The 14,749-nt window shown below is 44.1% G+C and overlaps 1 protein-coding gene across 7 annotated transcripts in view; it reads left to right on the forward strand.

The window, feature by feature from the left end:
• Me3 (malic enzyme 3, NADP(+)-dependent, mitochondrial) overlaps positions 1–13,381 on the forward strand; it is a 222,076-nt gene extending 208,695 nt beyond the window's left edge. For 4 of the 7 annotated variants that reach the window (XM_006507189.4, XM_006507190.4, XM_006507194.4 and 1 more), the window contains 7 exons: positions 4,817–4,914; positions 5,222–5,335; positions 6,946–7,051; positions 7,630–7,772; positions 8,616–8,789; positions 9,355–9,453; positions 10,758–13,067. In XM_006507189.4, coding sequence (XP_006507252.1) covers positions 4,817–4,914; positions 5,222–5,335; positions 6,946–7,051; positions 7,630–7,772; positions 8,616–8,789; positions 9,355–9,453; positions 10,758–10,919 — 896 coding nt within the window. In that variant the 3' untranslated portion in view covers positions 10,920–13,067. The other 3 variants (NM_181407.4, XR_003946371.1, XM_017321926.2) reach the window with 3 other exon arrangements.
• The last annotated feature ends 1,368 nt before the right edge of the window (positions 13,382–14,749 follow it).

Consider the following 14,749-nt stretch of genomic DNA (forward strand, 5'->3'; position numbering starts at 1 on the left):
AACATCAAAATGCCTTCTCTGTAGAGTTCTTAATAAAGATTAAACAAGCCAGGCGTGGTGGCGCACACCTTTAATCCCAGCACTTGGGAAGCAGAGGCAGGCGGATTTCTGAGTTCGAGATCAGCGTGGTCTACAGAGTCAGTTCCAGGACAGCCAGGACTACACAGAGAAACCCTGTCTAGAAACAAACAAACAAACAAACAAACAAACAAAGAAAAAAGATTAAACAAGTGAGGCTGGTAAGAAAGTAGCACACAGCCAAGTTCACCATAAGACTTATTGATAGGGCTTAGGAAGAGGCTCATTTGCTGAGCAGACTTGAAGACCTGAGTTCGAATCCCCATGACCCATATAAAGCTCTTGACTTTAACCCCAACGCTAGGGGAGAGGCAGAGACAGACAGGTCCTGGGAAACTTAGTCTAACTAAAACAGTGAATTGGAATCTTTCCTGTTGGGAGCAATAAAGTAGAGATCAATAGAGGAAGACACATAACACCCTCCACTGTCTCACATTCATGTACAACACGTACCACACCTAATACACAAACACCCACAACATACACCACAGCACAGAGAAGCAGCAAAGGTATAATAAATAAATAACAGCTATCTGTGCTTTATCGCAGCATACCACTCTTCGGTGCAGCAACTGACCCCAACTGACACCACTCAGAGTCATTGCTGAACACTGATGTCTCCTGCCAAAGTTCTCACCCATCAGCCTCCACTTTACCCACCCTACCCCACCACCACGGTCCTCTCCCACAAAACCATTCTTCCTTTCTTGCTGCTGCCTCCAGCTCCCCAGGAAAGACTATGGTCCAGCTTTTCTTCTAGACCACGGACTTGACCAGTGCACGGACTTTCTCTTCCGAAGGGTTGGTATCCTCCTCTGTATAAGTATAGGGTGTCAGAATCACCAACCTCCTCCCGCACGATGTTCTGCCAATAAGTTTAGTTATTCAACTCTCAGGTTCTAACCTCTAAAGATATCTGATAAGCAAAAACTGAAAACCAAGCCGAAGACTGTCTATCCCAGGAAACATCAACCATGAAATATCTTTGGCGCCATCTACTGGCGCATGATTTGCGAACAACCTCCCTGAAAGCAGATAGTGTTCTACAGAGCCGAAAGCTGATTGCAGATGACAAAGAACTGGTGCTTCCGTGGGAGAAGCCATCCCCACCAGTGTGTGTCAGCATTTGAATAAGCACACGCAAAATCAAGACAGCTTTAGAGATGGGTGTGTAAGTTACTTACTCATAGCATTTCCTGCGTCCCTATGCAATCTTCACAAAACTTTTAATAAAAAAATTTTTGCACGATTCCTGTGCAGGTGTGTGCTCCCATGCATGACAGTGTGTGGGCCAGAGGTTGACATTGAGTTCATTCCTCTTTCATTTTTCCACCTTTATTCTTTGAGACACACTGTCATGTTTAACATGGTATTCACCATTTCAGCTGGAGTAGCTCACCGCGAGCCTCTGGGATCCTCCTGAATCCATTCAATGGTTACAGACACATACTACCACACATAATACCATGTCCTGCTTACACATGGGTGCTAAGGACGCAAACCCAGGTCCTCATGCATGAACAGAAAGCACTTTACACACTGAGCCATCTCCGCAGCCCCGTGGTGATCTTTTTTTAATTTATGTATTCATGTATTTAATGTATATGAGCACTCTGTCTTCATGCACACCAGAAGAGGGAATCAGATCCCAATACAGATGGTTGGGAGCCACCATGTGGTTGCTGGGAATTGAACTCAGGACCCGTGGGAGAGCAGCCTCCCGGCCCCAGTGGTGGTCATTTTTCATCGTTGAAAATATTCTCCTGAGTGTCTACCCTACCTAATTTACTCAATTATCTTTCATTTGTTCGATGTTTAGATTATTTCCAATCACTGTGTATTACAAATAAAACTGTCCCAGATGTTCTAGCCCGTATTTCAGATTCCCATGCATTGATTTCCAAAGGTAGAAGTATAAGATCAAAGGTTAAAAACATTTTATGCCCTGGATTTATATGGGGAAATCATTTTCTAAAAGAAAAAAAAAAGTCTCTCCTTAAATTGAAAAGAATTCTGAAACCTCTCGCTTTCCGTTGCTAGCCACAGATAACCTCATTTTTGTTTTCTGACCGGTTAAAATGGCACAGACCATAAACGGTTCCACTTTAATTTCTTTTCCTTTGACCACATCACAGAAGCCTAACAGTGACCCCGTGGTTACAGTTTTATTGTGAGCCCTCAGTACCAGTCAGGAACTGTACCAGAGAACACTCAACATAAAAGTCTTAATTGTGTATTGGAGAGTTGAAAACAGGAAGAAGAAAAAAAAAAAACAATAAGATTCTGCTCCCCCACCCCCAGGCTGAGGAACAAAAGAGAAGAGGAGGCGGTTGGCTGGTGCTGAAGGCAAGCGGGGAGCTTAGCTTCTATATGATGGCTGGATGGTTGCAAAGGGGTCCAACTGCCGCTATGGAAGTGAAGGATCAAGTCTGTGGGGTTGTCTGATTTAGCAAAAGCACAACTATCTTTTAAATTCCAATGTCAAATAAATAACACTTCTAAAAAGTATACTAATGGTTCCTAGAATAAACCCAAACAAAATTATTTTTATCTAAAATTCAGGTGCTATTAAATTTCCTCCGTTTTACCTGGGACTCTGTACGAAGGAGGCAACTCTGTAGTCATTCCCTTCCTGTAACCTGCCAGTTGCTCTCTAGCGCCTTCTTCTGACAGATCCCTGCATAGAGCCAGTTGGTGGTTCTGGAAAGTACCTCGTCAATTGGTGCAGCCACCCCTCTCTCTCATTTACAAGCATACAAGCATACATACATACAAACATACAAGTCCATACCTTTGTACTCCCAGATGACAAAATCAACTCCAACAACGGAAACTGTCCTGCTCACTCCCCCAAACGAGAAGAGGCAAGTCTTGGCACTTATTAGTTACTGCAGGAGAGTCCCATTAAGCATTGCTAGGAAGAATTAACAGTTGAATAACCCTGTTATCCCATAATTAAAGTATATAATTACCTTCCAATTCTTTATCAAATGATCAGGGTGAAAAGAAGGGAGAATCAGCCAACCCCTTCCATTTTCTGTTGTCATATAACCAAGAAAGAGTGAAGCATCCCTGCTTGCTGGTTTCTCTGGCCAGTCATAATGTCACCAGTGGTGCTCATAAATTTCTTCCTCTACCGTTCTCTGTTTTCTTGTCCTCAGACAGAACTTTATCTGGCCAGCATTTTTCATGCAGTAAGGTGGCATAACCCTGCACTTCTGAAGGCCCTGCATCTTCAATAGCTCTGCCTATCTTTAGTTGTCATGTTCATTGATATTTACGAACAAGCATGGAAAGTTCAAGGTACTCCCAGATGGTATCTCAGCGACAGCTGTGTTCCTTTCTGATGGCTACCTTCCTCTTGGTTATTAGGATCAATCCCCACAGTCAGAGCAGTGAGAGTCTTCTTAACTCACTGAGAGACCTCAATGCCCACGTGGTGATCTTAAACCTCAATTGAATATGATTCCTAATGGATGTTATTTTCTCTCCTGGGAGATAAGGCCTCTAATCAGGCAGGGCACACACATTCACAGGTTTGAAGCCACAGGAAGCATAATTCCGTAAGTGAGTTATCTGATAGAATTGTGAGGAGCCTGTGTGTTCTGCCTGTAAGAGAAAGTGCACAAAGTTTTGCTTGCTAAATCAGATCATACGTTGTGTATCAGTTACCATAGAGTCTTATGATGTGGTGGGCAAGATGAGCAGCCCATATCTACAGACAACCGGTGTCCCTTGGCTCCATCTTGTCTTAGTTTCAAATGTCTTTATCCCTTAAATGGGTTCTATGGGTGCCATGTCCTGTGTGACTTGGTCATGGAAACCTGCCTGGCACACCAACAGGGAAGAAGAAATGACAGACGACACTCATACAGAGAAGCTGGGATCTGGTGCTCTGTACTTGCTATGATAGAAGTCACCGGGACTACATAGTGAGCAATGCTGCCCACATACTATGTACAACACAGAAGAAGCGGTTAGCTAGTCTCTGTAGGAGGTCACTATGGCTAAGCATCTCAGGCTGTAACTATCAGGGAGGAGGAAGCTGAGGTAGATGTTTTCTGTACACTGTCAACATTTGCTCACAGACCAGGGGAAAGCTTTGTCATTTCCCATGGACCTAAGGATCTGAGATCCTTGACATGGCTGTGCCCATGTCAAAGCTACACACATTCACTCAGAATTTCATGTGCGCCCCCACATATGGGGATCACATGTCACTTTTGGCATCTGTTCATTGCATCTATCCTGTTACTACGTGTGTTAATAATTACAGTAGAAGCTCCTGAATAGCTGGTTGTCTGTCCCACAGACAAGTAACTATTCCAGGGGGACTATTTCTTAAACAGTTATTTACAGTAGAGGGTAAGAGATGGAACTGATTTGCCCTGAATCCCATGTGCCTGCAGATATGACTTCTTTAAGAGTTAAGAAAAGTTGCTTTAGCCAGGTGGTGGTGGCTCATGTCTTTAATCCCAGCACTCTGGGAGGCAGAGGCAGGTGGATCTTTGTGAGTTCAAAGCCAGTCTAGTCTACAGAGTGAGTCCCAGGACAACCAAGGCTACATGGAGAAACCCTGTGCCCCACTCCACCTCCCCCCCCCCCAAAAAAAAAAAAGAAGAAAAGAAAAGTTGCTTTTTCTCCGACAGGTCCTGGATGTTGGGAGCCCTGCCAAGAGCCTTTTCTTGGGGAAATGAAGGCTAGAGGCCACAGATTGATATCATTCACTCTGTTGCAGGCACAGCCTCTGTCGCTGTGGCAGGGATCCTGGCTGCTCTGAGAATCACCAAGAACAGACTGTCCAATCATGTGTTTGTTTTCCAGGGTGCGGGTGAGGTAAGTGCCATTGGAAGGACTCTATGGCGGTTGTGCCAAGAAGAATAAGAATGGGTGGGATAGTCTTCCCAGGGAGAGGCAGGCTGGGATTCTGACAAGAGGAAGCAACACAAGTGTATGCCAATCACTGCAGCATTTTGAGCCTCAATGTTTGAGTCTCTCAAAGGAAGAATTTAACTGGGCCATCTAGGAGTTGTGGGGCTAAGGAAAAAAAGAAAGGCTCATTTTGATGAAACCCCTGGCATGTGCTGAACAACAGTGTGCTCTGAGTCTAAACCTTGTCCTTATGCTACCCACCCACCCCCAGGCAGCCATGGGCATTGCCCACCTCCTTGTCATGGCCCTGGAAAAGGAAGGCATACCCAAGACAGAGGCCATAAAGAAGATCTGGATGGTGGACTCCAAGGGTCTGATTGTCAAGGTACTGTTTAGCCAAAAAAACCAAAGGTTTCTTGGCACCCAGAGCTGCCCAGAACTAAACTGAAAGAGTTCCCCAGCTGGGCATGGCAGTACATGTCTCTAATCTCAGCACTGGGGAGGCAGTGGCCCATCCTGGCCTACAGATGTTCCAGGACAGCCAGGCTTTCTCAAAGAAGAAAGGAGGTGGAGGAGGAGGAGGTGGAGGAGGAGGAGGAGGAGAGAGGGAGGGAGGGAGGGAGAGAGTGAGAGAAAGAGAGAGAGAGAGAGAGAGAGAGAGAGAGAGAGAGAGAGAGAGAGAGAGAGAGAGAGAGAGAGAGAGTTAGAGTTCTCCAAGGGGCAGGGTACTTAGAATGGCAAGCGAAAAGAAAATTCCAAAGTAAAAGCTTTAATTGATACTGTCCAAAGATACTGAGTGTGTGCATGTATGCATGTGTGTGGATTTGTTGTGCATTTGCCTGTATGTGTGCACGTATGTGTATGTGCACGTGCATATGTGTGTATGTATGTGTGTGTATGTGCCCACATGTGTGGATACCTGAATACCCCTTTCAGCCTTTTCTCCTACCAGCACTTGCCTTGATAGTCTCAGCCGTACTGAATCATAGTCCTCCAAAAGACATATGCTCTCTCTCTTCCTCAACTTTGCACAGCCTGACCACTGTAAGGGATCTTTGGCCTAGAGATACATCTTCCTCCCTGCATCCCAGAGGATGGTCTCTGAGCAGGTTACCAGACACTGGTGACTCTTCCTACTCACTGGCTCATTTTCCCATCATTTTGTTCACGCTATTGAGCTGACTTCTAATCAACAAGTTGTAGGCTTGGCATCACTCTGGTACTCAGGAGGCCAGCTGGGGAAGTCAGAAATGATTGACTCATTACCAGAACTTGGGCTAGTTTGTCACTACCAGGCTTCTTGAAGAGATGCCATGACCAGCCTGTCCTAGACTCAGCTTACTGAGACTCACAGGAAGACTAGGGGATCCTACTAAATCTATTCTCACTAGCTCCCTGGCACTGGAAGTCTCAAGCCTCTGTCCTTCTGTGAACCTGTGGGCTCCACTTCTTGTAGTCAAGGGATTCAGCAAAGCTAAGGAATTTTCTAGGAGTCTTTCTATCCTCACCCAGGAAGCCATGACCTACAGCAGCTAAAAAGAAAAGATAACTTATCAGTTCTTCTTCTGTGCGGCTGGGGAGATGGCTCAGATGTTAAGAACACTTGTTTACTCTTTTAGGGAACCCAGATTTGATTTGGTTTGATTCCCAGCACACACACACACATGGTGGCTAACAACTTTTTGTAAGTTCAGTTACATAGAACCTGGTACTCTCTTATAGCCCCCCACGAACACTGCATCCACACGGAACACAAACATAAGCAGGCAAAAACAACTATGCAATTACAATACATATTTTTTAAAAAGAAATAGATTTCCTTAGGGTTCACTGTAGGTTCTACTGGGAAATCTGATCAAGGGTGCCTCACTATTCTACAGGCTCAGACCAAACCATGAGGCTCAGTCCAAAACACTGTCAGAATCCTACTGCATCAAGGACCTGCTCAGTAGACCTCCAACACTCTACCTACCCAACACCCTTCGTTCCCTACAGGGAAGAAGCCACCTAAACCATGAGAAGGAGATGTTTGCCCAAGACCACCCTGAAGTCAACTCCCTGGAGGAGGTAGTAAGGCTGGTGAAGCCCACAGCAATTATAGGTAGGAACAAGAAGAGGGGACCCTACTACCCAGCCCAGCTAACCCTCCTGACTTGCAGATGGAGTCTGAGGCTCAGTGAAACTACCTATAGAAGCACAGCTCTTTCCCCTCTTCTATGTCTGGTTCAATGCCGTAAACTTTTATTGAGTGACGTCTGTATACAAACTATAAAAATGAAGGACCGGAGTTGCAACTTGTTAACACAGAATGATATAATATGGTAGGGAAGGACAGTATTGCTCTCTAGCATGAAGGTGGGCTCTCCTTGCACTCCAAGACAGGGACCCTGGCACCTGTCTCTGTACTAGAGGAATACTCTGCTCTCAGCAACATTCAGGAGGGCCTTAAAGATCAGAGACCTAAAACAAACCAGTGGTCTCTGTGGAATGAGCAGGTCTTAGCTAACTCAAGCAACAGGATTCGTTTCCCTTCTGTTCCCTCAGCCCCGATAGCAGATTTTATTCCCAAGATTCCCAAGTCTGTCATGAGGTACCTACTTCCCTCCCCAGTGCCACATGAAGAGAAACGGGATATTTATACCCAGTAGGCCTTCCCTACTACCCCCCTTTTCCCTGTAGGTGTCGCTGCCATCGCAGGAGCCTTCACGGAGCAGATTCTGAGGGACATGGCTTCCTTCCATGAGCGCCCTATCGTCTTTGCCCTGAGCAACCCCACCAGCAAGGCTGAGTGCACAGCTGAGAAGTGCTACCGGGTCACCGAGGTCAGCGGGGAGTTCTTTCTCCCACCAGCTGAGAGAAAGTAGTAACAGTTACACCAGAAACCCTATATGGGTGACAGAGAGTGCCCCGTCATAGTAAGCAAGCTGAGGTTTAGAACGATGAAGAGAACACATGGAGGGACCCATGGCTCCGGCTGCATATTTAAGAGAGGATGGCCTTGTCTGGGATCACTGGGAGGGGAGGCCCTTGGTCCTGTGAAAGCTTGATGCCCCAGTGTGTGGGACTGCTGGGGGGGTGATGAGGTGGGAGCGGGTAGGTGGGTGGGGGAGCACCCTCATAGAAACAGGGGGGAAGGGGAGTGAGTTAGAGGAGTTTCGGAGGGGAAACCAGGAAGGGGGATAACATTTGAAGTGTAAATAAAATAACCAATAAAAAATTTATTTAAAAAAAAAAGAAAGATGAGTCAACTTTCCAAACATCATCAAACTAATAAAGAATAGAGCTACCTCTGAAACTTAGAATTAACTCCAAAACCAAAGCTCTCCCCATGATACTGTGCTTCTCAATGCTCCAAAGCTCTGGATAGAGCTTTATCCAGAACCATGCTTCTGTATTCTCTAGGCAACTGACCAGACTTGGCCCTTCCAAATGTTGGGGGGAAGGGTCACCATGACCACCACTGTCAGTAACTTAAAGGGAGGTGGGGCTTAGCTTTCTGGTCAGATAAGTAAATTGTTCTTAGAGTACTTACCAAGTTCTCACTACAGTTCTGAACACTTAAGGGAGAATGAAGCGGACCCCATATTTAAGAGACAAGAATAGACTACCATGACTACTCCAAACCTGTCTCCATGATCCAGCTCTTGTTTTCTTCCTGCCTCCAGGGCCGAGGAATCTTTGCCAGTGGAAGTCCTTTTAAGAGTGTGACTCTGGAAGATGGCAGGACATTCACTCCTGGTCAGGGAAACAATGCCTATGTGTTTCCTGGGGTAGCTCTGGGTGTCATCGCTGGTGGGATCCGGCACATCCCAGATGAAATCTTCCTCCTGACGGCAGAGGTACCACTGTCTTTTCTTCCTAGGGTGCTTCTAATCTAATAGGGTTGGTGGATCAACACCAGGTCTTTAAGCCTGGTGACCCCTGGATTCGTCCTCTCATCTCTTCTGCCCACTCACTGCCCCCCAACACTGGCATTAGAGAAGAAACAAGGCTGGAAAGGAAAACTCATAGAACCATGACCAGAGAAATGATTTTGTTTAGATGACCATTTAGAATATCAAGCGTGTCGGAGGAGACTAGAATCCAAGAAGTAAGGAACCCAGAGACCATTGTGTAACAGGCTGTGGCCAACCAGAGGACAAAAAGCTTTGTTTGCCGGTCACAACTACATCCTTCTTGGTCTTGGTGATTTTCTTTTAGAATTCAGGGAGTCCCGTGCTGCTTTGAACATCAGCCATATTTACTATAGACAGAATGAGTCTTTGTTTAAGCCTAGCATTAAGCTTCCTTATGTGGCACAGGTTGCAGTACCTGGGCAAGCTTTGGGATAAGGGGATGGATTTGTTCTGTGATGAAAAAAAAAAATCAACCTATCTCTCTCCCTTCCCCTCTCCCTCTCTCTAGCAAATTGCCCAAGAAGTCTCTGAGCAGCACCTGTCTCAGGGGAGACTCTACCCACCACTCAGCACCATCCGAGATGTGTCTCTGAGAATTGCAGTCAAAGTAAGGGGTATCCTACTTGTATCCCTCTGGCATGGGTAGTAAGGCTCCACCTATTCCTCTGACTTCAGGAGAGCTAAGGGGATGGCAGCCAGGGAAACATCCTGAGCTCCCTGAGCATCCCTGCATGCACACCAAAGACTGAGTGACAAACTCTTGCCTGCTCAACAGCCTGAGTCCCAAATACCCATTCAGGCCAATTCTAGGAAAGCACCCAGATTTCCTCCAAAACATCAGGAAAGGCCACCAGAGGCCATGGTCTTGTGAACCAGAACGTGGGTGGAATTTTTTTCTTAATGAATCATAGTCAGTCATTTATGAGAAAGGTCAGCTTGCATAGCCTCATGGCAAGGACTCGGGCTTTGGAGTCCTTACTCTGGCAATCAGCAGATATCTTTACTTCATTCCACTTCGGTTCTGAAGAGGTCAGAAGTTCCTCTCTCCTGGAGCTCTGGAGACTAAATGTTCCTGCTAAGCATGGCACATGTTTCTTTTCCCTCTTTCTCTCTTTAAGAGGTGAGGAGGTGATCAGGTTCACAGAATATTCCAGACTGTGAGATTATGCAAAAGCGATAGGTTTTCAAATACAGCACAATACAATAAAGACCAATTTCAAATAATAACTATCCAAGCTGGATAATGGATACGTATCATTCCCATTAGTGTATATGGCTTTTTCTGTTAGAATGACAAATAATTTCATAAACTGCACTGCTCAGCAATACATAGTTAGTTGACTATGTATTAAGTCAGCAGTACATGAGTTAGTTGTCCAGGGCAGGCACCCTTAAACCGCAGCTGTAAAGTCCAACAACTTAGTCCCAGTCCAGCTCAGCCACCACACTTCCTTCATTAAGGCTATTTGTTCATAAGAAAATCATCCAGTTCAACCTCTCAGCCAGCAAGGGAATGGCCTCTATTCACATCGCTCTAGGAAAGGGATATAATTACTCTGCTTACCGACTAGGACACTGAAGTACCCATGAAGCCTGACATGGCTGGAAACCCACAGGGAGTGGGAAGCAGGTGAGATAGGCTCAGCCTCTTTTAGCCTGGCCCAGGCATGAGGTATGAACCCTTTATCTCCGGAGCTCTGGAGAGGGAGACTACAAGCCTCTTGGGGGGGAAGTAAGTACTATCTAGAAAGAAAGTTCTAACCCTCCCCTTCCAGTGGTGTCGTAGGTCACAACTGAAGAGAAACACTGGTTCTTTAGGAGATACTCCTTAGCCCCTGGCTGCCAAGTAAGGAGCCTTTAAGACAGACTTACCCATAGATCTAGTTCCTCACCCGAACATATTTTTCCTAGGTCCTCGACTATGCATACAAACACAACTTGGCCTCCTACTATCCAGAGCCCAAGGACAAGGAGGCTTTTGTAAAATCTCTGATCTACACTCCAGACTATGACTCCTTCTCACTAGACACCTACAGCTGGCCTAAGGAAGCTATGAGTGTTCAGAAGGTCTGACGCAGTCTCCAGAGATGGTTTGGGCTGGATGAAGAAATACAATATAAACCGGTTCCAAAATGGCCAGTCTTGTCTCTGTGGTTATATTTGTCATTTGTCTTCCTTTGGGTTTGGGGGTAGATGCTAAGGCAAACAGCGATGATAGCTTTGTTCCTGAAGGCCCTGGAGACTCATTTTCCTATAACCTTTGTCTGAATTCCTTTCTGAATATCTCTTTTACTATTAATTGCTATCTACTAATCAAACCTTCTGGAAATTTCTGCCTAGAACCTCACCTTTGTAGAGGTAAAGGTCTAGATTGGACATGAGTCCTTTTTCATAAGAGAGAAAGTGTTATGTCCATGAAAAAAAAAAGTTAATATAGAAGACAGCATGCTCGGAGGAGAATGGACACTTCCTATAAAGACAAAAAGGAGAGCTGGCTTTGTACTTTGCCCCAAGAATAAAGGGTGGGTTAAGTCATAAACACTCAAGAAATGCAAGCAAAGCTACTTGCTAGAAAATGAGGTCCACTCCTCAGGAAGTTAATCCCTTTCAGAAGAATATATTACCTTCAAGACTCAGTAGGATGTGGGGGGCTGAGTGGCTAGACGTTCATCAAGAGGGCTCACTGCCCTTTGGGTTGTTGAGTACATTCTTTTTTGTCATCACTAAAAGTAGAGAAATAGGGGTGGGAAGGGTCAGCATGCCAAAGACTGAGGAAAAGGAGACGCAGTGAGAGTAAACACCGTGAGGAAGGTCAGCCCCGTTAGATTTAATGTCTAACAAAGACGTGATTTAATGTTCCGAGTTCTGGAACAGATTCTCCTTCCCATCCTTCACACTGGCATAACTGAGCAAGTCAAAGCAGTTTGCTTGTAGAGATGACGTCAGTCTGACCTTGGTGTTTTGGAGGCCAGTTTAGTGAAAACTTCTACCTCTCCCATGTTGAGAAGTACTCACACTCCAAGACAAACAGTAAAGAACAGCTTGGAGCCCCTGCTGTGACCCATCTCATTTCACTGTATAAGTCATGCTTAAGACCTACCCCTGCTGTCTCCTCGGCCAGGATTCCTGCTGCCTATAAGAGTAGGTCCGATTTGACTGTCTCTCAGTTCAAGCCAGGTAAACTATAAAGATCCATGGAGAGAATTTAGCAGATTCATGAATCAATCATCCCTTGTTTGGGTCTTATTCTTCCACTATCAGCTTCCTTTGGTGCTAGTTCTCAGCCAACAATCTCCCCAAAGCATAGACCTAAATGCAGAAAGTAAAACTCTACATTTCTCGAAGAGAATAAAGCAGTCAGTCCTTGTGAAGATCCCCCAGTAATCTCTGCTTACAATCTCACATGCAATGACTGCATCCCTGGGAATACAACTCGCAAAAGATGGAAGACACTGGCTAAGGTCTCCAATGTTCTGATCTATTGCATCAGTCCCACATGGCCGCCAAGAGCCCTGTCGGATTTCTCATTTCCTCAGGAGACACCATCTGCCTAGACCCAGCTTAATCCTTTTTATTCCAACTCCAGAATCAGTAAATATACCCAGAGAAGACAATTGCTGCTTATATCAGAAAGGCTCCCTCCACAGAATCAGATACTGCTAGTCGATATTCTTCTCAGAGTTCTCACATATGGCTTTGGAAATGTCTTCCTGTTTTTTTTTTTTAATTGGTGCAGGTAGTGTCTTGGGGTTCCATCATCTAATCTACTATATCCTATGCAGAGAATTAGAAGTTTCTAGACATAGATTTTCAAAATTCCAGATATATTCTTTTTTTCAAAAACAATTTTTATTAGATATTTTCTTCATTTACATTTCAAATGCTATCCTGAAAGTCCCTTATACCCTCCCCCCACCTTGCTCCCCAACCCATCCACTCCCACTTCCTGGCCTTGGCATTCCCCTGTATATATTCTTAATACCTTAATACCTTAATTGAATTATATTCAAAGAATATTTGGGGGAAATTTTTGTCAAATGTTATGATCAAATTTAAGAAGACTGTTCACATCCTCTTACAAACTGATATGTACACCAACATGGTTGCATGAAATACCTTTTGTTTGGGGGGGTTATTATTTTAACCATTTCTATACATTACTGAATTTTGTGTCTACTCAACCTATTTCTGAAAGATAAGCAGAGTTATGGGAAACTTCAATTTTCCTTGTGTCTCTGACCATATTTACTTTATATCTTTTGGCCCAGTGTTATTAGGTGTACGAAGTTTAGAATTGTTATAACTTATAGTAAACTCAAAACTGTAAACCTTTATGATTTACTTAATAATACATTTGTTTTATCGTGCCAGATCTTGGATATCATACCATATCTTGGAAGTTTCTCTTGCAATTCATTATTTATTCAGATGTTTAAGCTTGTATTGAACCTGGAGTTAGCAAACACTCTCCAGTTATTTCTCCCACAGAACTCAAACCATTCTCTCCCAAAGTGAAAATATAGTTGCTCAACATCAAAACATAGAGCCGTTTCATCAGTTTCACAATAAAAATAATTATCAAGAACCCTAATTTTAAATCACATAATTTGAAAAACATAAAAATATTAAATGTCCAAATAGTTAGTAGAAACTCTTGTTTTAGTTGAAAAAAACATAGGAAAATATCAGACTTTAAAACTAAGTAATAGGTAGAAAGTAATTTCTAATGTTTGGCAAAAAAAAAAAAAAGTTTTAGAAACTGGAAAATTAAACACTGTTTTAGCTACAAAGGCAACAAATCTCTGCCTTTTATTATAAAAACAAAACAAAACTAGGGGCTGGGGAGATGGCTCAGTAAGTAATATGCTTGCCATGCAAACCCAAAGCCCAGAGTTCAATCCCTAGAGCGTATTTTATAAAGCTAAGAGCAGCAGTATACACTTGTAATCCCAGCATTGAAGTAGACCCCAGGGAGACAGGGGCCCCTGGGGCTCAATGACCAACCAGCCTAGCTCAATTGGCAAGCTCCAGGTAAAAGCTGAGAGACCCTATGTCAAAACGCCAAAGAAGAGAGCAACTGAGGAAGCCACTTGCCATTTGAGGCATGTGTAACACCCACACACATTCAGATGCTTCCTAAATTAAAAATATCCCTGCAGGCACAATATTTATTTCATAGTCTTCTCCTAGGCTATTCTCAACCCTCCTCCTTTAATTAGTACGCCAAACATAAACATGTATGGCAACGCATTTTTATCAGAAGACATTAAACACATGCTGCTTCTACCAAAGCTGGCTTTTCAAAATAGAACCTTCAAAACAGCGCAAAATGAAACTTCTGGGAATGCATTTGGTCACTGTGAAACTTAAAATCCCACAGAAGCAACTGTGGAACAAACTTCAAGAAGGTGAACACCAAAGAGCAGGTAAGTAACTATATACTTGCAATGTTTGAAATGACTTAAGGAATAAACCACATGAGGTTTGGAATGCTGTTTATATTTCGGGGGGGGGGGGGATTTTAATTCTGTATAACTAAAACCAGACAAGTACTGTGTCATGTCTTGGCAGCCAATCTCACTAAATTTCTTACATATCTTGCATGCATAGTAATAACCATGACAGAGGTTGCACTGCTGTCAAGCTTGTAGCTTTAATATTCCCATGGAAACACTATCAGTTTCATTCATTAAGCCTATATTATTGACTAAAATGTGCAATGAACTTGGTCATATCTCAAGCTCCACTCCCAAGGAAACAGCATCAAGCAGCCATCTTGTATTGAACGCTATTTTTCCATTGGAGACTCTAAAAAGCAGCAACGTTTTAGAACACTGTTTCTCCAAATACAGAAGTTGCCTGCTGGAGAAATCTCTGACCCACTTTTGTCTTATAAGCCATAG

Source organism: Mus musculus, chromosome 7 (assembly GCF_000001635.26).
Source record: "Mus musculus strain C57BL/6J chromosome 7, GRCm38.p6 C57BL/6J".
Taxonomy (NCBI): domain Eukaryota; kingdom Metazoa; phylum Chordata; class Mammalia; order Rodentia; family Muridae; genus Mus; species Mus musculus.